Genomic DNA, 19400 nt, shown 5'->3' on the forward strand with positions numbered 1-19400 from the left:
GTTTAGCCGCCCAAAGACTCGTTCAGAAACTTTTTTTGATCGGCTGCGGTCTGCCTCAACACCAATACCCATCAACAATTCGAGTATACACTGGTCCCCAAAAATCACTCCAAGATGAAGCGCAAGTTAGATTCGAACGATGCACCAACGGTGGAAGTCCCCAACGAACCTACACATGGCGCCGACTCATTCGATCAGTTCGACCTCGATCCCCGACTGATGCAGGCCATTGCAAAGTCACAATTTTCAGAGCCCACGACCGTACAAGCAAGAGTGATACCTCTGGCGCTCGAGGGAAAAGATATATTGGCAAAGTCCAAGACTGGGTCCGGGAAGACTGCGGCCTATGTCCTTCCTATTCTGCAGTCCATCCTCCGCAGAAAGGCCGTCTCACCGAAAAAGGCCATCTCGACTCTCGTCCTCGTTCCGACACGTGAATTGGCAGATCAGGTGCAAAAAGCATTCAGTGCTTTCTCAGCAAACTGTGCGAAGGAGATTACATCCTTGAACCTGACCCAAAGAGTCTCGGATACGGTCATGCATGCGGTGTTACAAGATTTCCCGGACATTGTGGTTTCGACGCCCGGAAGAGTGGTGCAGTACATGAATTCTGGAAGGCTATCGCTAGAAAACATTCATCAGCTCGTCATTGACGAGGCAGACATTGTCCTTTCATACGGGTACGAGGACGACATGACTGCCATTGCTGCAGCCTTGCCCCGCGATGTACAGACTTTCCTCATTAGCGCAACACTCACACCGGAGGTTGACGAGTTGAAGACGATGTTCTGCCACGACGCAGAAGTGGTCAAGGTCGATGAGAAAGAGGAAAAGGGCGAGTCCGTTACACAATATGTGGTTCGATGTGCGGAGGACGAGAAGTTCCTACTCATCTTCGTCCTTTTCAAACTGCGCCTTGTTCGAGGAAAGGCTCTCATATTCGTTGCCGATGTGGACAGAAGCTACCGTCTAAAATTGTACCTGGAACAGTTTGGAATCAAGTCATGTGTTTTGAATGCAGAATTGCCAGTCAATTCCAGATTGCACGTTGTGCAAGAGTTCAACAAAGGTTTATATGACATTCTCATCGCTGCAGATGAGCAGGAAGTGCTTGGTGGTGTTGTCAAGAGGCGGCTCAGCAAGACTCAAGACGCCAGTGAAAATGCCATTAGCGACGAAGACGACGAGGATGAATCACGGCCAGCCAAGAAGGCGAAAGTGGCAAACAATCAGAAGGATTATGGAGTCTCGAGAGGCATCGATTTCCAGAACGTCGCTTGTGTCATCAACTTCGACTTGCCGCGGACTTCCAAGTCCTATACCCACCGGATTGGCCGGACAGCGAGGGCAGGGAAAGCAGGCATGGCTCTGTCGTTTGTTGTGCCAAAGGATCTTTTCGGCAAACACAAGCCCACGAGTATATCATCAGCAGGGAAGGATGAACAGGTGCTGGAGAAAATTATCGCTCGTCAGGAAAAGAAAGGCAACGAAGTGAAGCCATATCATTTCGACATGACCCAAGTGGACGCTTTCCGATATCGAATGAACGATGCACTACGAGCAGTAACACGACCAGCGGTCCACGAAGCCCGAGCCCGAGAGATCAAGCAGGAATTGATCAAGAGCGAGAAGCTACGCAAGCATTTTGAGGCAAATCCGGATGATTTGCGGCATTTGCGACACGACGGGGAACATGGTGCAGTTGTGCGACATCAGTCTCACCTCAAACACGTTCCCGAGTATCTCATGCCGGCGCAGGGGAGGAAAGGAATCAGTGCCGACGATATTGGATTTGTCGGTCTGAGAAAGCCTGGGTCCGACGACAAGCGGAAGGACAGAAAGAAGAAAAACAGTTCTCGTAAGGGTCGCGGGCCAGCGAAGCGAGGAAAGGTCGATCCATTGAAGTCTTTTAGCGCAAGGAAGAAGCGCTGATTTGGCCGTTCTCGAGGCACTTACAAAGACTCGTGGCTGGGGTGATGGCAATGTGGGAGGCCGCCATTTCAGGACCACAATCCAAGGGTGACCTCGATCCGACGTTCTCTTGCTTCAACGGCACTGTGAACACGACTGCACAAGGGTTGACATAATCATTCTGGCCCTCGATGTTTCATGTATTGGTGGTGGCCTGAATGTTGACGGATCAGACATACTGAAGACCGCCGTGATTGGCAATGCATCCATTTGTCATCAGGCGGGGACTCTCTCAGTCAGCCTTCCCATGTGGTACAAATCGAGATACTTTGAATGCACTGTTCTGTTCCTCACCAAGTTCCATCGATATTTGCTGGAACAACCTCAACTTCGCCGGTTTTGACAACACCATAAATAGGTAGTCAATAGTCACATCGCTCTCATAATGCCGACCGCGACCGCAAAGATCTCAGACACTGTCGTCGCTAGCGCCGATCACTATGAGACAGTCGAAGGCAACATTTACTTCCCGCCAGATTCGCTGGACAAATCACTCCTTTCCTCATCCAATACTCACAGCAATTGTCCATGGAAAGGACAGGCAAACTACTACAACATCACCGTTGACGGAAAGACTCTGAAGGACGCCGCTTGGTACTACCCCACGCCGAAGGAAAAGGCGACGAACATCAAGGACCATGTCGCATTCTGTGAGTACTATCCCAAATTCTTGAGGGACATGCTGATGTGAGATGGCCAGATGGTAGCAAAGTCAATATCTCGGTTGCATGAACTTGCCCAGCAATACTTCTTAAGACAGGCGGATAGTTATGGAAGGCTACTCTGGCCAGCAACTTGGGCAGATGGCAAGCTTTTGTCAGTGAATCACAGTATGATCACGCAGTCACCCATCTCAATCACTTCTGGCCATCGCCGTCAGGCACGGTCCACCAGCTGCTCTCCTTTCCTGCGTTGTGTTCACGTGCTGCATGCTTCATCCCTTCGTCCACAGCTACGACGAATCTCCCATTCATTCAAAGCGGCACAAACGTGCCGTTGCCACATCGGAAGCCCAGATCCGCGTTCAACGTGGCCGTCGCATTCATGCAAACCACTGTGGCAGCCTGCATCGTTTCAGGAAAAACCTGAATACTATCAAACACGAAGTCCTTGCAAGAAGAGTTGGTGTTGCATTCAACGATAATGGCCTCGGTGTGCTGGAGATCCGGCAGTCCAACATTATACCAGCAGGGCTGTTTCACAATATCAATCATCCGGCTTCCAGCAATCAATGAGCATTTGGGAAGGGGCTGTACTTACATCGCTCACACACGATCCATCTCCCGGATTAAACGAATTGATCGTCCCCGTAATGTTAGCCCAAGTGAACCCCTCCATATTCACCGTCGAGTTATTCGGTCTTCCCACCGTCGTCCCATTCTGAAGTTGCGTCTGAGGCGACCCCTGATTTACGTACGTCTGAGTCACAAAGATGGGAAACGTCACATTATATACCCTCAGATTCGACCAAGTGATGTTCTTCGCCAACCCCTGACCTCCGATCCACGACTTGAAGCGCGAGGCATACACCGCGTTGATGACAGTGATATCGTCGAACGTGATGTTAGAAACATTCGCAAACTGCGTCTGGTCCTGGCCCAGTGATCCGATTGACATTCCATGACTTTGGTATCCGATCGTCCCGCCCTGGAACAGGATGTTATGTGCGCCGGACTGTACGGCAATCGCGTCGTCGCCGTTGAATATGACGCTGTTGAGGATTGAGATGTCGCTGCCGCCGACGTCGAAGCCGTCGGTGTTGAACGGGAATGCTGTGCTGTTGGATACCGCGTCGACGACAGAGTCGGTGATGGTAATGTTCTTCCCGCTCACCTGTACGCCCCAGGCGATCGGTTTGCGTGATTTGAAGTACCGCATCGCTCCGTTGGTCACGTTGAAGCTCATCAGGTGTGGGCGTGACGCTGTGCCGCTTCCGTTCACAGGGTTGGCGTCCCACCATGCTTGACCGTAGCTGTCGATCCAGCCGTTGGTCACGTTTTGCGTGCCAATGTACTCGACCTCGTTGCCGCCGAGTGTGAACCTACGCTGGGTCAGTCTCGGTCGGTATGCGCCGGAAATGGGGACATGAGTACCAATAGAGGGCAGATGCATTTGTTGCTGCCGTCGTCTTGTTGACTACAGCCTGGATTGCAGTGATGTTTTGTGGCAGGTGAAGCGTGCCTTGCATTTGAATAACGACGTTGGAAAGGTTGGTAGCGTGAATAGGCTGGAGGACATTGTAGTCGGCTCCTTCGCTGAAGACAATGGTCGCATCTTGCGAGCACTTTGCGAATGCAGACGCTATGGCCGAGGAATCGTCAGCGGTTCCTCCAGATGACTTGTATTTGCTTGGGACCGTGCAAGTATTTGCTCTCTTGTTGCTGTGGTGCGGAGTGCTAGAAAAGGCGGAAGCGGCCAGCAATAGCACGCAACCCGCGATCGTAGACACATGCATTTTGACTGCTCCCAACAAAGCCTACCGATTTGGATGCATCGATTATGCCAAGTGCTGGAGGATCAAGGCCATCTTATATGCTGAACAATGAGAGAGTGCCAGATCCATCATTGCCTTTTCCCCATCGGCAGTTCCAGCGGGCATAACATTCCGTGCTTGAGGTTTGATTAGGAAGGTCACAACATGAGAGGCCGGATTGAACGCCGATCAAGAATCTCCGCGTTGCTCCTCGCTCATACTGTTCAGTGGGAGAAGCTGCCCGCATATACCCTTGTTTTGAGGAGAAGATGCCCGTGGGGTGCGGAGGAGACTTCTGTGCAAACCCATGGTTATGCATGATCCCGCATCGAGAATGGAAATTCTCCGGCGGCAGCATACGTTGGAAGCTGTCCTCTGTGCAAAAGAAGTCCGAAACGCCGCTGTTCCTTCTCTTCGTAGTTTGGAGTCCGCCAATATGCGTTCTGGCCATCTTGGGAAGACAAGGCTATCCTATCAGAGACGCAGTGAGCATGACCAGGGCACCAAACCCATCCATGCCCGAACACCACTCGTCCCAATTTCCAACACCCCTATAATTCAAGGGCTTATGGAGCATGATTGCATCACTGCAACACATTGGGCCTTCATCTAGCTTGACCAGTTCACCATCTCCAGCAAGTCCAAAGGCTGTCCGCGCCGCAGGATCCCTTTCGATCTCCGACTTCCACACAAACTCATTACCAGCTTCCCAAAGCTGTTTCTTCGCCGGCAGTGGTGCTAGAACCAGGTCCGTTTGCATCTCGCACAGGGCCGCTGGCTCAAAATAGACCAGCAGGTTTACGACTCGGTAGACAACGCATATTCTTCGTTTTGTCAGTACATGGACCGGCGAAAGTTGTGGAAAGAGGCTTTAACCTTCTACTTGATTCCTCAAAGATCCAATTTTTCCAGCTGGATTCGACACTGTGATCGTACAGTGCAGACTCGGTGTCGCTGGTCTGATAGATATCTCTGAGTTGCTTGGCCATGATCTACACCATGTTATTAGCATCCAGGTATGTCGGAAAGACTGGGAACAAGACGTACGACCACCGTTGTGATGAGTAGAAAATCGAAATCATTGTCGTCCGTCTGACCTTCATCCACCCTTATGAGAATGTAAATGGAAAGTGCTTGCATTGCAGCAAGCAGTCCCCACTTCTCAATTCTCTTATGCTAGTCCATGTCAGCTTGCTGGGACTCTCCTGTTGATGGTAAGCTACCTCTTCACACAAACGTTCACACTCCAATCGCACGTTTTTCCAGAACAACTTCCTGCTTCCTCGCACTCCGCTACTGATCATGTGCACCAAGCTGATGCAATTAGTCAACGGCTCCATGTAGTTGCTGTCGGCATTGGCACATATTGAGCGCGGATGAATGAAGGGTGGAAGGGTGTTGTCGCGCAGCATCATCAGTGGGTACGATTTTAGGGTGTGAAGTATGAGGTTGACAGTTCGTTGTGGCGCGGTCTTTATTTTTGGTCTCTGGAGAATTGACCGGACGTTCAGGGAAGGCGTGATATGTTGAAGATCAGGTGAAGGTGTCGAGTGACGGATCAGAGATGACGATGGCACGGTGGAAGGGTACCGATATGCCTCGCCACTGGCCTGCAGATTCAAGAAGTCGGAGAAATCGTCTGGGACATCAAAGTCAAGAGGTTCCCCCTCGAGGTTTGCAAAGTCCGAATCTGATATGGTAACGCCAGTATCGAACAACATATTACCATTGTTGCTGGCTTGGAGATTCGAAGGATCTGCCACCAGTGGGCGCGCCAATTCCTGTCGCCCTGACGAGGTATCATCGTATACCTGGGTTCTTGAGGCTTGGCTTTGAGTTGTGTTCCCTGGATAGTGACACTGGATGGCCTTGGTCATGCATCTCGAGCATTCGGGTCGCCGCTTGTCGCAGCGTGCCTTTACCTTCGCACAAGACACGCAAGACCGAGGCCGATTGGCGTTCCCAGACCCCCGAGACCGACAATAGTAACCATGTCTCTTGAACGTGGACGCTAAATAGCCACATTGTCAGTTCGGGCACAACAACACTTACCGATATGCTCGGAGAGGTTCACTCACGCTTGTCAAACGGTTTATTGCACTGCCCGCACCGCAGAACGAGTTGTAAATCTCCTTCATACATTTCAATTTGATCCGGAGCAACAGGTGTGAAAGGTTCGCAATTGAACAACATTTATTGTAGACGATAGTTGTGCATAGGGGGAGTTTGTCAGCAACCGGCATTGGCACGGGCGGGACATTTTGTAAAAACGCCAAGTCAGGGGTTCAGTGCATCTTAGATCATGCAACACCCATTCAAGCGCTCTCTTCTTTGTAATCATTCAGAAGAGTCCGTCCGGTCTGCTTCAACTTCGTCGGATCCAGGATCCTCTCTCCCAAACATCTAGATGAATGGATACCAGGCGCCCAAGACTTCAGTGCAGAACCCACAGATTCATAGCCAATGCGATGACCGGTTATACCTGGCTTCACAAATTGCACGGCTCCGTCAGAGGGTCAGTGCTGCAGACTCGATCATACATAAAGGTAGGCAAGTATCGCTCAGAATCATGTCTCTCATCGAACAACGACCACTCTCTCTTCCAAGTGACTCAGCTAGCTTACAGCCATCACCATGGCTCCTTTCCCATCCCCAACGTCCACTTGGCACGATAACACCTACCCAACTCTATCTCCCACCCGTCCCGAGCTTTCTGCCAATGGCAAGTCCGTCCTAATCACGGGAGGAGGTACTGGCATTGGTGCCGAGACCGCTCGCTACTTCGCCGAAGCAGGAGCGTCTCGAATTGCCCTCCTTGGCCGCAGGGTGCAACCCCTTCTCGACACCAAGGCCTCCATCGAGAGCATGAACTGTGCCGTCGAGGTGTTCGTGGCCTCGACTGATATCACGAACAAGGGCCAAGTTGACGCGACCATTTCCAAGTTCGCCAGCGATGGCAAGATCCACGTGTTGGTCAGCAACGCGGCCATGGTTGGACCTCAGGAGTCGCTGAGTGTCGTGGACCCAGACAAGCTCGTCGAAGCCGTCGAGCGCAATCTCAAAGGATCAACGTACGTTGCGCAAGCATTCCTCCGCTACGCAGCCACCGACGCAGTCGCGATCGAGGTTTCTTCGTCTGCTGCACACGTCAATTTTGCCGACATGTTTGCTTCATATAGCATCGCCAAGTTTGCCGTGTACCGGCTTTGGGACACTGTGGCCTATATACGCCCGGATATGAGTGTTTTCCATGTCCAGCCGGGCGTGGTGGACACCGCTATGAACAGGGAAGCCGGTGGTGTGGCTGCAATGGGCTTTTCCGATGACGGTAGGTTGAATTGCGACATCTCCAGTACCAGTACCAAGCTAACATTGAAGCAGTTTCACTGCCAGCAAGCTTCCATGTATGGCTCGCAAGTCCCGAAGCGCGTTTCCTCAAGGGCAAGTTTCTATGGGCAAATTGGGATGTCGATGAACTCAAGGCCCGAGCCAAAGAGATCGAGGAGGGCACGCTACTCAGCATTCAACTTGTCGGGTGGCCGTTTGGTGGTACTTTCGCCTTACCTGAAACGTCACTGTGGGCAGAGAAGTAGGAGGCAAGTGAATGGAATAGTTTCTGCTAGAAGAAAACATGTCCGGAAAGGATAGATGAAACATGATGCCACGGCGCTAGTTGTTGCGACCATGCAGATCCCAAATCGTTTCCCATCATTCACACCCCATTCACCAGTTCTAGCATCATAGGTGGGAGTGGGTGGCCTAACGTCCTCAGCCTCACCTCGCTCGTATTCACAAAAGTACGTACACGTCTTCTCCCCACGGGGATCCTAAAGTGCGAACCACCATCATATCTCGGATATTACCTCTCGGGATCTGAGCAAGGATGTTAGAGATCGAGAAGAGAAAGGATGGTAGAGAGCAAGAAAATTATCAAAGCCTTCTCCCACAAAGTCCGCACGGGTCTGTATTCTCCAACCGCAAACGCATGTCCTGTTGAAGGGGCGAATTCTTTGGTCAAACCTCTTCATGCCCACATATCTTTCTGACGATTTCAAGGTTGCATAATTTGCAAACGACGCCATCTTAAGTGCGATGAAGGCAAGCCACACTGCATGAGATGTATCAAGGGAGGTCATGCATGTTGCTACGACATCCCCCAAGCCAATATCTTCAGCATCGCACCTGCCACAGACAAGACGCTGGCGAAGAGCAGTGACAGTCTCAATTCCCATTTTCATCCCACTTCAACCAGCAATGACCACGACCATTCAACTTCATTCCACCTCCGCAAAGTCCAACCACATTTCGGTTTCGGCGACGAAGAAGAATCCCGCTCCCTCAACCACTGGCTCCTCCGAACCTCCCCTATGCTCTCGCACTACGGACCGATGGGCGACTTCTTCACGATCGTCGTCCCGCAACTGGCACAGACATCCCCCGCCATAAGACACATGCTCGTCTCCTTGTCCATGACACACGAAAAATTCATGAACGGTGTGGCATACGCTTCTACCAAGTCCCAAGCTCGAGCACTAAGTCACTACGTCTCAGCCATCACCGAGATTCGCACCAACCCTCCCTCTCAATCCCATGTCCTAGCCGCCGCCCTGCTCGCCTGGACCATGGAGATGATGCAGAACAATTATCCAGCAGCTCTCGTCCACCTCAAGGCGTCGCAATCATTACTACGCCAATGTGAATCCACCAAGCGGCTGGACAAGCCCGACGCCAACCTCATCCATGTGTCGCTCAGACCCACCGCCATGCTGGCACAAGGTCTGACAGCCATCGTGCTGCGAAAAGGCCTACCCACTCGCCAGATGGAGCCAGAATATCATAATCATTTGGAAAATCCGTTCGCCGGCCCACCCTTTGCATCCATCGCCGATGCCAGACAAGAGATCTGCGTGTACATTGAAAAGATTGCATCGTTGTCACATTCTCGTCCCGACGATGATGCTGCCCTTAAGGACATGGAGATCGCAGTGAGTACGTGGTTGGACAGCGTTCGCCAGCGGGATCAAGAAACCGTGCCGTCGCCAGCGTTCGTCGCCTTGGTCCTCCTGTTTAACATTGCCATGGCACTGCTTCCAGGAAGCGATGTGGCGGGTTACAGTTACTCTGTGAATCCAGCAAGCATCGATTTCGTAGTCGAGAAGGCATCTCTGCTGCTGGATGCAACAAGGTCGAATGCCGAAAACATGGCAGATGCCCTGGAGACATTGAGACCGGTCCTTGAGTTTGTGGTCCGACTGTTTCCCGGTGCGAAGAGCCACGCGCAGGCCCTACAACTTTTGCGACAGGTTGTGACATCGAAAATCAACCAGGCCAGATGCAAAATGGACCAAATGCCACCGAGAATCGGCAAGTCCTCAGTATCGGCCGACCAGTGACCATTGACCTACTTTTTCTCCCTCTCAAAGACGGCACCATATGTTGCCTTCAACCTCGCGCTCAGATAATCACCCGATGTCAGCGTCTTCATTCCCTCAGCATCGGTAACACCGCCGCCGTGACCAATGACCTCCTTCCGGAAGCTCTCAGCCCTATCCGCCACGAGTGGTGATGGCATCGGAACAAGCTTCGCATCCTCATGGGGCTGGACAAAGATCGCGATGGAGTACCGATCGGCTTTGGAGCCTGTGTCGCCGTTACTGTGGTTGTGACCATTGGTCGCAGACCCATTGGTCGCATCTTCATTTGCCGAGTTTTCTTTACTTGTCGGCGGCGCCAGCACGACACGATGAACAGTCGACCTCAATAAGCCGTTGGTCCAATAACTCAACAAATCCCCAATGTTCACGACGACCGGTGGGAAAGTGTCGGAATGATACTTTGGTGGGAAGATGGGTACACTCGCCCAGTCCCCGTCTGGCTTTAGGATCTCCAGACCCGGCTGACCCGGTCTTGTGAATAGAAGCGTGATGCTGCCATAGTCGGAGTGCGCACCGGCACCAATGTCGGCTTCTGGGTCAAAGTCCGTATCAGGCGGGAGTGTAGGATACCACAGGAGGCGCGACGTGTTCGGCGCATTGTCGTGCGTGCGCGCTATCCAATCGACATCAGGGATAGCCAGGCCCATTGCGATCAGTCGTAATATGCGGTACGACATCTTCCTACACCTATCATGGAAGTCGCGGAGCGCGGCGTCTTCTTGTTGAAATGTCGTCGGCAGCGGCTGCAGCCATTCGTTGGTGCTTGGGTCAGGGCCGGAGAGGTTGAAGCACTGCTTGAAATCGCCGCGTTTGTGCTTGGTCGGGTCGAGGTTCTCGACGTGCATGCCGACGTAACCTCGGTTGTGCTTGATGGCGCATGCTGTCTTTTCCTCAATGGGCGCATCCTTGAAAAAGCGCCGTGAAATGTCGAAGACATTGTCGACTGTTGCTTCGTCGAGGAAGTACGTGCCTTTGGTCGTCGCTTCAGCGTCGGACATTGAAGGCGATGGTGCGATCCACAAGAAGCCCCATTTTGCTGCGGCGTCCACAATCGCTTTGCCCAGCTCGGGAGTCTCTTGCGAGATGTCGAATAATGGAAGATCAATGGTTTCTTCCGAGGCAGCGGCGTTGCCGTTGGGCACAAAGACCGAAGGCATGGTGGTTAGAGTAAGTTGAAGATGACAATTGATACGTTTCTCACTGCGTTCGGCGTGTTGCACCACGAAGGGACAGAAATCAGGGAGTTATCAATACTGTGAGCCTCGGTCGGCTCCGGCCGTTAGCAACGAACTCTACTGGGCTGTGATCAATGAGAAGGTCTGAATGTTAAAAGTAACAGGCAGCGAGATTTATCAGAGGTCAAATACTCGTGTAAAGGAAATAGACTCAGCGTAAGCAATCCTGCTATCTCGTGCAACTGATTGGAGGCGAAAGATGGAGATTGGCGACGTCGCCGCTGACTGAAATGTTGACCCGAACGGGTATAGTTTGATATCTCACTTAAACTTCAACTTGCGCAGTCTTTATTTTCTTGTCAACCGCATCTGCAGCACATTCGGCACGATACCTGTGTAAGTCCAGAGGGAAGTACTATCCCGCTCCGCCTGATCCTCGTGCTATTGGTAAGCAATGAAATCTGTTCGACGACACTGAAGGATGACTGGCTGGATTCACGCTTCTCATGTCAGCGTCGAAACTTACATGCCTCTACCTTTTTGTGTAAGACACACTTTGGCGCCGACCGGAACGCCATGTCCTCCTTGACTCGGCCTTTGCGGATATAGTCATCTACATCGTACGATGCAAGATGCTATAAGCCAATTTTGGTCCATCCTTACTGCGCTTTTCACCATTTAGCTGCCAAAGGTCACGGGATGCTCGCATACGAGAAGAGGTGGAAGCTTGCATCGGACAGGTGATTGGGACTGAAGAGGAGGACAGAGTGACAAGGCCACAGCCCTGGCCACCTTTCAAGGCCATCAATCCACAAAGTCCTTGTATCGACAGCGCGAAAGAAAAAACCCGTGGCGGCAAGCTTTCTTTGCGTCAATGGCATCTCATTTCATCTCCATTTTCTTTCTCAAGTACACATGCCTACCTGCATACTGTACAGTCCTTCTTCTTCTATAGACTTAGCTCGCTCTTTTTGCTCGGTCCATACAGCGTGCAGATGGCGCATGCCCTCAACATTATATACAGTGATTGTAGTCATCCCCCATTATCGTGCTCATCATTCGGTTCGGCGCAAAGGTGGCATCTCATTCCTCCAGGTTCATGGTTCCTTCACTTATACCTTGAAGCGGAAACAGCACGAAGCGTTTCGTATTCGTATTCCTACTGAGATCGCGCATCGGGCCGTAATGAGGTACACCTTCATGATGTCGTTCCAAGTCCACATCTGGCCGGAAGAACGTCACTTCGTGGGACATAGCAACTCCATCACCTGCTTCCTCATTGACCTCAGGCAAGTCCAGTTCGTCTTCGGGCGAGGCCTCGATCCGCCAACCTCTCCTGAAATATCGGCAAATACGAATCGCCCGAATGGCAAACGGATGTGACAGCGCCAGCTCCTTGAGGTATCGGAGACTCGCAGTGTGATATATTTCGCTTCTGTGATCACCGGTCCTGTGATCTGCCATACGCCCAAGTTCGGCTGTTAGTACCACATACGGCAAGAACGCAGGCGTGCGCCGGAGGGTGTAAATATTCTTATATGACCGGACGAGCGATAAGATATTGTCGGTGGCTTCGTTACAAACAACCCTGGTGACAGTGACGGTGTCCCCGACTCCCGTGTTGTAGAAAGGTCTGAAGAGTAATAAGATGGCGTAATGGAAATACATGCTGAGCCACAATAAGCATGTGGAATCAATAGTTATGGTGAGCTGAACTTACTGCGCGAAGAAAACCGGAGGGGTGGAATTGCCACCAAGTCGTAGCGCGTCAGGGAGCGAATTGTAGAACTGAAGATACTCGGTGTACAGCGCCCTCACATGAGCATTGATGCTCCGAGTGTCGTCTGATAAAAGAATCGTATTGGTCTGGTGTACGATTCCGGAAAGCTCTGCGAAAACCTTGTAAACAGATCTAAGGTTGCTTCGTTGATGCAGCGTGGTGTCCGGATTGACGCCTTCATCATTGTAGGGGACCCATGGCTCGTCTTCAATCTCGTCGATCTTGAGTGGCTTTGTTACATGAATCTCTTCGGGTCTGAGTTGAGATTGCCGCCCAATAGTGAGACACCATGCCCTGGGGAATATTAGTAGGCCCTCCTGTCAAAGGATTATCACGTTTGCTTACTGCTCAAGTGTGTAACATCCCCAGAACGTGGCAGCACTGACCTGCCTTTCAGCATTCGAGTATAATAAGCGGTTTGCGCGAGTGTCCTGTGATTCGCCGAGGTGAAGACCCAGATCAATGGCGCTGCGGACGGCCCATCTAGAAAGCTGCCAAGCACTCGCGTCGTTACCGCGGCTAGCTTGTCGCAGGGACATCAACCCCAGAGCTTGGATTTTCGTCAGTGTTGGGACGTCTTCGACCCCTAATAATCTCTGTGCTTCCTCATAGAACTGGTCTCCGGCAGTTTCAGGACTGTGCCGATCTTTCCATGCCTCGGGAATATCGCTGAACCGGGCTCCGAGAGCGAGTATTGCGTTGACAAGAAGCGGTGAACAGTATCTGCCTCTACCACTGTTGAAGTCCAGGAGAAAATGTTCTCTAGACAAACTTGCAAAGACGGGATATTCCCAGCAGAAGTAGAGCGAGAGGAGATGTTGCACGAGATTGTCGTTGTCCGTGGCGGAGGTCCAGGCAGCAGGTGGAAATGAGGCAGAAGTGGGAGGGGTATCGTCGGTCAAGATGCGCTGGGATTTCTGCGAGAGTCGCGACATTCCCACCAGGTTGAAGGCCCCAGGAGACCGCCATTGTTTGTGCTCGGTTTGACTAGGGTGTTCGGAGTTCGTTTCTAGGACAAGGTGAGGATCCTGCCCTGTGGTGAAAGGGCCCGCCTGTCCTGCCTCACGGGGGATAGGCTCTGTACCTGATTCAGATCTCCTTGCGTTTCGCAAGATACCTTCATACTCAGGGTCCTAGCACACTACAAGTCAAAATCGGTCGTCCATGCGCATAGTGAAGGCTGTACCACGGTACCTCTGTCAAGAATTGCACAGCACGACTTCGGGCCTCACTCTCGGTGGTGGTAGCGGCCAACACATCTGTCAAGAGATTGACAAGCTTTCCATTCTTGTTTTGCAACTCGGCGACGCTGCTCTTGCATTCAATGAGCTCTCTGGTCCTGGTCAGCCGTGTCGCCATATGCAGTCGTTGTGTGGATACTTTTTTGTTATTTCTCGTTTCCTATCAGAATATCTACATTCCGACGCATCTACTCGGCACTTGGAACACTTGGCTCCTCCCGAACATTTTGTCCTCAGACGACGACACCTGTCACAGGCGTGCGAAGTCCGAGGCTGAGTGTCTATTGTTGAAGTAGAAGACATCCTGCGCAGTCCACGTCGAGATAGCCTGGGTGTATTGTCGCCAACATGATGACAGGGAAAGCCTAAAGGTTATTAATGGCTGAGAATTGCGAAGATCCGAATGTTAATAAGAATGGAAAGTCACGGTCCCTCGTGTCTGGAGCAGAGGCCTAGAATTTGGGATATGAAGTCATCCCGTGTCGCGTCAAAATTTAGTTTGTACCTTTTTCGACCTTGGGGTTCGTTAGGCCTTTGTTTTAGACACGACACGCGATAGGCAGTCAGATCGGCCACTCTCATGCCCGGATAGTTGCGCCGTTAAGCTATGTGACGTCGTTTGTGTCTAACGGCTCGCCTATAGGCTTCCTTGGAGAAATATTCCGGGCTTGGGAACTGGCTGCCCACTATGAGGGTACTTGACTAACCACTATTTGATCGACAATTGCACGGCACGGCAACCGTTAGAACTTTTTGATAACGGCCGCTGTTGCTTTGGGTCTAGAAGTACTACATACAAAAAGATGAGCCACCGCCTATAAGTCTATACGAGTAGACAACGTTCAAAATCAAGGGACATTCGAGGATCTCTGGGCACACGTCACCCTCGAGTGACAGAAATTTACGAGCAGCTTCACATACCATGAGCTTCTCCTTCATGTTATCCACCTCGCTGCCTCAGTGTACATGGGCATAAGTAATGTCATCAGTCCCGTGAAAGGTCTCTGCGCTATTCAACCAAGCCGTCTTGCGTACCAAGTTGGTGTGCGATCGTATTTCGTGTTGCTCCCGGCTCTTTTCACTGGGACAGTCTTGCCATCATCAATGCTCACATGGTATAGCCACGCTAAGAAGCGCTTAAGAGGGTGTTGACCCAACGGTTGTGGAGGTCTTCGTTGGTCGAGATGGTGGACGGGCGAAGGTGAAGGTATAGACGGTGGTTTGCCTCATGTTTCGCAGCAAGAAGCCTCAATGGCGGAGGATAGATCGGGCTGGCAAAGGCTTGCACTCGAACAATGATAGTGTTATCGGGCTCTCTGCAGGAAAGGGGCAGAGAATCAAACCACATTCTTGTCTCAAGTCTAGCATGGATGGGTAGATGCAGGAAGTTCTGAGCGAGGAGACAGAGGGATCGGATCCGTTGCCATCATGCTTTCAAAGCGACATTGAGGACAGCCGGTCATGTCAAATTCAGTGAGTAGTGTTTCGATTGATGAGGTGAAAGTTCGCAGTTTGGTATGGGTGCGGCAGGAACCTGTCTGCAGCCAAGCTGCGAAAAAGCAGCCTGCGAATTTGATAACCTTCGCCGTCTTCACAATCCTTTCACTTCGTCCTTTCTTCCTTCCTTTCCACCATCACATCGAACGCGCAGATACACTGCACAGTCTCGATTTGATGTTTCCCAATAACAACAACCCCTTCTTCTTCCAGGGCTTCGGCTCAAATAACGGTCAATGGCACAATAATGCCTTGAATCCGAATGCAGGTGCATACGTACCAAATCCAGCCGGGCAAGGGCAAAACCAACAACCATGGGGTCAATTTAATCCTCCAAACGGGCCCTTGGGTCAACAAGGCATGGCTCAACCAGGCATGGCCTGGAACGGTCAAACAGGCTGGAACAGCCAAGTTGGCACAGCAATGGGTCAACCAATGGGTCAACCCATGGTGCCAAACAATGGTATGTCAATGTTACCTACCCAACTACCACAGGGAGATCCCCAAGTCCTGCAGCTACAGCAGGAAAGATTAAGTCTACAGGGCCAAATGCAACATCTCCAAACGCAGCAGCAACTCTCAAGTATGCAGGAACAAATGGACCAAATCCAGCACACAATTCAAGGCATACGCCGTCCTGCGAATAGTCGAGGCCGGGGTCGTGGCCGAGGCGGCGGTTCCAGAAACCCTCGCAATGCCGGACGTGGCAACCTCAATAACAATATCAACTCTGGGCAAGACAATACCAACCATGCAAGAAACAACCCGCGCAACAGTCGTCGGGGAAGAAGTGCTCTCGCCGTGCAAAATCCGGGCCGTGTTGGCAGGCATCAAGACAATGCAGACCGTCAGCAACAGCTTCAGCGGTTACAAGAACGTGTCCAGGTATTCGAACAGCAACATGGAAGAATGCCAGATAACAACGTCCTGCCACCACAAGTCAACGCAGCTCCAGTCAACAATGTCACACAACAAGACGTTGCTGGAGGTACGCAAGCTGCATATGGTGCAGGGTTCACACAAGGGCATCAAGCTGGACTCCAACAAGGCGTCAATGCTACAGCCAGAGGGTTGATGACACAGGCTATGGCCGGACCAATTCAGGACTTGGTAGAAGAGACTGTCCGTCGCGAGCTGAACCATCTCAGACGCGTGACAGAACTGCCAGATGAAGAAGGTGACGGTCATCAACCAACTAGTGGTGCAGATGCCTAAAGGTACATTTCCCAATAAGTTGCTGTCAAGGTGAATGCTCTTGATAAGAATCATCAGCGATTTGACAGTACAGATTCCCAAAGGGCCATTTCTGAAACGAAAAGCTCTCAACTTGATGCTTCTTTATGGGGTAGTATTCCCCAATCTTTCTCTTGCACCGTGCGACGTTGTTGCTGGGTCCAGTCTCAAGGAGGCGGACCAGATGGCTTCAACAGTGTTTTGCACAGCAAGACCAAGACGTCCAGGCCTTTTCATGGCAGGTTAGACGCTTGACTCAATGTTTCTTTCTTTTCGCGCATTTATTTACTGTCCACGTGAAGAGTCTTTCTGACTGAAAGAGCTTGATAACACAATGACAGAAGACCAGGCCAAAAACGTGGTCAACGCAGCACGCGTAATGCGTGCAATGAGCACGCCGGAGTAGGTTTTGGAGTCATGATAGAATCATGACTGCAGTATGAACCTCTCACCTGTGAGCTGGGTCTCGCTCGGTTGTCTACCGTCGAGACAGGTCAGTGAACGATGTCGGCTGGCAGGGAATATGCTAGGTGGAAAACCTAGAAAGGGCCATCAGGATCAGGACCCGAGTAGCAGGTATGCTGTCTTATTGCAGACAGCATGAGCTTAGGGCCTAGAGATGAGTACCGCGGTACATAGATTTTTCATGTAATGGCATAAGAATCCTCTGCACTCCTTCGTAGTAATAATTGAAACAGTAGCGCTTTATGTACTCTCAGTGTATACAGGTTCTCCAAATCCTCGTCTACGCCATCATCAAGACAATTCGTCTGATTTCGTGTCGTACAAAGCAACCGGCCTTCCGCTGGGTTCGCACATGATGAATCGACTCCCACAAAGTAAACCCAAGGGCATCACAACCAGCCCACAGAAGCGTGCAGAATTCCGCAATGTCGTGAGTAACCAGCTGAACCATCCCGCAAGCATGACCATCTACGCAATGCCAGAGCCAAACACTTCGGAATATATCCGCTCGCTGGGGACGCCCAACCCCTCGAGAGCCTTCTGGTTTGACTGCATGAATGGAATGGGTCCGCAAATGTAGTAATTCGCGTCGGGCAGCAGGAGCTTGTCCTTGACCTTTTCAAGTTCGATTCGGCCTTTGTAGTCGTACTCAACGCCTTCCCGTTCGGCCTCGGCGACGTTCTCGTAGAAGATGACCCGTGAGACTTGCGAGTTGTCCTTCATAATCCGTGACAAGTATTCTTTCATGGCATGTACGTTTCCACCCCGGGCAGCGTGCACAAAGACGACCTTCCTTTTCGGCGCGTGGTCGACAAGGGTTCCCAGCATGGACAGCATGGGTGTAATACCGACACCACCGCTGATCAGGACAACTGGGACGTCCGTCTCCACATCGAGCGTGAAGTCGCCGTAGGGATTGCTGACGTCGACCTCGGCTCCCTCGGGTACATTTTCATGCAGGACATTAGAGATGCGGCCGGCTGGTGCGAGGCCTTTGGCTGATTCCTTCTTAACCGAGATACGGAAGTGCTTTCCATCGGGAATATCGGACAGACTGTACTGCCGAGGCTGATATACCCCCAATTCAGGCACGAATACCCGGACGGAAATGTACTGACCGGATTTGAACTCGGGCAGCTTCGCGCCGTCGACGGGCTCTAGGTAGAATGAGATGATCTCGTCGCTTTCGTGGACCTTCTGGGCGACTTTGAATTTGCGCCAGCCTGTCCAACCACCTGAAGTCTGTTCCGCCTTGTGGTAAAGATTCTTCTCGAAGTCGATGAAGATATCGGCAAGTTGCTGGTACGCAGCGGCCCAGGCGTCGAGAACTGGCTGGTTGACTGCATCACCAAGCACCTCTTTGATTGATGCTAGGAGGTTTTCACCGACAATCGGATAATGGTCGGGTCTGATTCCAAGGCTGGCGTGTTTGTGACCTATTCGAGAGACGGCTGTCGTCAACGCTCCCAGGTTGTCGATATTCGAAGCGTATGCCCAGACAGCATGAGCGAGAGCGGCAGGTTGTGTGCCTGTGCTTTGATGTGCAGCGTTGAAGATGTTTTTGAGTTCGGGATGGTTGTCGAGCATGCGTTTGTAGAAATGAGAGGTGATTGTCACGCCATGCTCGGCAAGGACAGGCGCTGTCGATTTGACAATCTTTTGGTGCTCCTCGCTCAGCTCGTGTCGCGGAGGTGATGAATGGAAACTAGCAGTCGAAGTCATTGTTGTTGTTGTTGGGATGGCACCACGTAATGAGGAGGTGATCGTTGAGGAGATGGCAAGTTTGATCAATTGCGTTCTTGCCAACATATTCGCCTTGGACTGGGTATGACTCTGCCATGGTCGCTGGAAATTGAGCAGTATAAATAATTTGTTTACCTACAGTCAGCATGGGATGGAACCCAAGTGCGGAAATGTGTGAGAGTACGTAACATGAAGCAATGATCATACCACCTTTTGATGAGTCGCCACATAGGACTGTTCGTCGGTGCTTACATCCTCGTCGCAGCTCCGCGGCATATGGAGTTTGTGTGTCAACAATGAAAGCATTGCCCTGCCTTACCTTTAGGAACTCACAGCCGAACTCCCCCGAAAAATGCAGGGACAGCACGAGGAAGGACGACTGTTTCT

General features: G+C 51.5%; 10 protein-coding genes across 10 annotated transcripts; 5 read left to right on the forward strand and 5 right to left on the reverse strand.

Moving 5' to 3' along the window:
- Positions 1–49: 49 nt before the first annotated feature.
- EDD37DRAFT_379987 (ATP-dependent RNA helicase dbp9) lies at positions 50–2301 on the forward strand. The gene has a single exon (XM_062812081.1). The coding sequence runs from the start codon at positions 115–117 to the stop codon at positions 1930–1932; it is 1818 nt and encodes a 605-aa protein (XP_062671082.1). The 5' UTR covers positions 50–114; the 3' UTR covers positions 1933–2301.
- A 55-nt stretch (positions 2302–2356) lies between these two features.
- EDD37DRAFT_649524 (uncharacterized protein) lies at positions 2357–2703 on the forward strand (the record flags this gene model as incomplete). Its single annotated transcript, XM_062818142.1, has 2 exons — positions 2357–2621; positions 2672–2703. 2 exons carry the CDS (start codon positions 2357–2359, stop codon positions 2701–2703), a joined length of 297 nt encoding a protein of 98 aa, XP_062671083.1.
- A 100-nt stretch (positions 2704–2803) lies between these two features.
- Positions 2804–4668, reverse strand: EDD37DRAFT_379990 (pectin lyase fold/virulence factor). The gene is made up of 3 exons (XM_062812083.1): positions 4065–4668; positions 3232–4012; positions 2804–3164 (listed from the first exon to the last, which is right to left on the reverse strand). The coding sequence occupies exons 1-3, from the start codon at positions 4424–4426 to the stop codon at positions 2946–2948; spliced, it is 1362 nt and encodes a 453-aa protein (XP_062671084.1). The 5' UTR covers positions 4427–4668; the 3' UTR covers positions 2804–2945.
- Positions 4669–6753, reverse strand: EDD37DRAFT_379989 (uncharacterized protein). The gene is made up of 5 exons (XM_062812082.1): positions 6523–6753; positions 5668–6455; positions 5492–5620; positions 5321–5436; positions 4669–5268 (listed from the first exon to the last, which is right to left on the reverse strand). Exons 1-5 carry the CDS (start codon positions 6635–6637, stop codon positions 4911–4913), a joined length of 1506 nt encoding a protein of 501 aa, XP_062671085.1. The 5' UTR covers positions 6638–6753; the 3' UTR covers positions 4669–4910.
- A 268-nt stretch (positions 6754–7021) lies between these two features.
- EDD37DRAFT_629073 (putative oxidoreductase) lies at positions 7022–8252 on the forward strand. Its single transcript, XM_062816482.1, has 2 exons — positions 7022–7772; positions 7826–8252. The coding sequence occupies exons 1-2, from the start codon at positions 7079–7081 to the stop codon at positions 8035–8037; spliced, it is 906 nt and encodes a 301-aa protein (XP_062671086.1). The 5' UTR covers positions 7022–7078; the 3' UTR covers positions 8038–8252.
- On the forward strand, positions 8246–9515 carry EDD37DRAFT_693921 (uncharacterized protein; the record flags this gene model as incomplete). Its single annotated transcript, XM_062820073.1, has 2 exons — positions 8246–9429; positions 9450–9515. The coding sequence occupies exons 1-2, from the start codon at positions 8557–8559 to the stop codon at positions 9513–9515; spliced, it is 939 nt and encodes a 312-aa protein (XP_062671087.1). The 5' UTR covers positions 8246–8556.
- A 330-nt stretch (positions 9516–9845) lies between these two features.
- Positions 9846–11859, reverse strand: EDD37DRAFT_657533 (uncharacterized protein; the record flags this gene model as incomplete). The annotated part of the gene is made up of 2 exons (XM_062818901.1): positions 9846–10990; positions 11847–11859. 2 exons carry the CDS (start codon positions 11857–11859, stop codon positions 9846–9848), a joined length of 1158 nt encoding a protein of 385 aa, XP_062671088.1.
- A 278-nt stretch (positions 11860–12137) lies between these two features.
- On the reverse strand, positions 12138–14193 carry EDD37DRAFT_649529 (fungal-specific transcription factor domain-containing protein; the record flags this gene model as incomplete). The annotated part of the gene is made up of 4 exons (XM_062818143.1): positions 12138–12723; positions 12775–13128; positions 13180–13967; positions 14029–14193. The coding sequence occupies 4 exons, from the start codon at positions 14191–14193 to the stop codon at positions 12138–12140; spliced, it is 1893 nt and encodes a 630-aa protein (XP_062671089.1).
- Positions 14194–15536: 1343 nt separating this feature from the next.
- EDD37DRAFT_608658 (uncharacterized protein) lies at positions 15537–16787 on the forward strand (the record flags this gene model as incomplete). Its single annotated transcript, XM_062815069.1, has 1 exon — positions 15537–16787. The coding sequence occupies one exon, from the start codon at positions 15537–15539 to the stop codon at positions 16785–16787; it is 1251 nt and encodes a 416-aa protein (XP_062671090.1).
- A 951-nt stretch (positions 16788–17738) lies between these two features.
- Positions 17739–19079, reverse strand: EDD37DRAFT_657515 (nitric oxide dioxygenase; the record flags this gene model as incomplete). Its single annotated transcript, XM_062818900.1, has 1 exon — positions 17739–19079. The coding sequence occupies one exon, from the start codon at positions 19077–19079 to the stop codon at positions 17739–17741; it is 1341 nt and encodes a 446-aa protein (XP_062671091.1).
- Positions 19080–19400: the final 321 nt, after the last annotated feature.

The sequence above is a fragment of the Exophiala viscosa genome (assembly GCF_022695815.1).
Source record: "Exophiala viscosa unplaced genomic scaffold EDD37scaffold_4, whole genome shotgun sequence".
Classification (NCBI taxonomy): domain Eukaryota; kingdom Fungi; phylum Ascomycota; class Eurotiomycetes; order Chaetothyriales; family Herpotrichiellaceae; genus Exophiala; species Exophiala viscosa.

Coding starts and splice junctions, on each gene's coding strand:
- EDD37DRAFT_629073 (XM_062816482.1), top strand. CDS start 7,079: ATGGCTCCTTTCCCATCCCCAACGTCCACTTGGCACGATAACACCTAC. Junction 7,773..7,825: donor AATGGGCTTTTCCGATGACG/GTAGGTTGAATT, acceptor ACATTGAAGCAG/TTTCACTGCCAGCAAGCTTC.
- EDD37DRAFT_379990 (XM_062812083.1), bottom strand. CDS start 4,426: ATGCATGTGTCTACGATCGCGGGTTGCGTGCTATTGCTGGCCGCTTCC. Junction 4,013..4,064: donor AATGCATCTGCCCTCTATTG/GTACTCATGTCC, acceptor GACCCAGCGTAG/GTTCACACTCGGCGGCAACG. Junction 3,165..3,231: donor ATGGATCGTGTGTGAGCGAT/GTAAGTACAGCC, acceptor ATTGTGAAACAG/CCCTGCTGGTATAATGTTGG.
- EDD37DRAFT_379989 (XM_062812082.1), bottom strand. CDS start 6,637: ATGTTGTTCAATTGCGAACCTTTCACACCTGTTGCTCCGGATCAAATT. Junction 6,456..6,522: donor CAATAAACCGTTTGACAAGC/GTGAGTGAACCT, acceptor GTGGCTATTTAG/CGTCCACGTTCAAGAGACAT. Junction 5,269..5,320: donor TTTGAGGAATCAAGTAGAAG/GTTAAAGCCTCT, acceptor GACAAAACGAAG/AATATGCGTTGTCTACCGAG.
- EDD37DRAFT_379987 (XM_062812081.1), top strand. CDS start 115: ATGAAGCGCAAGTTAGATTCGAACGATGCACCAACGGTGGAAGTCCCC.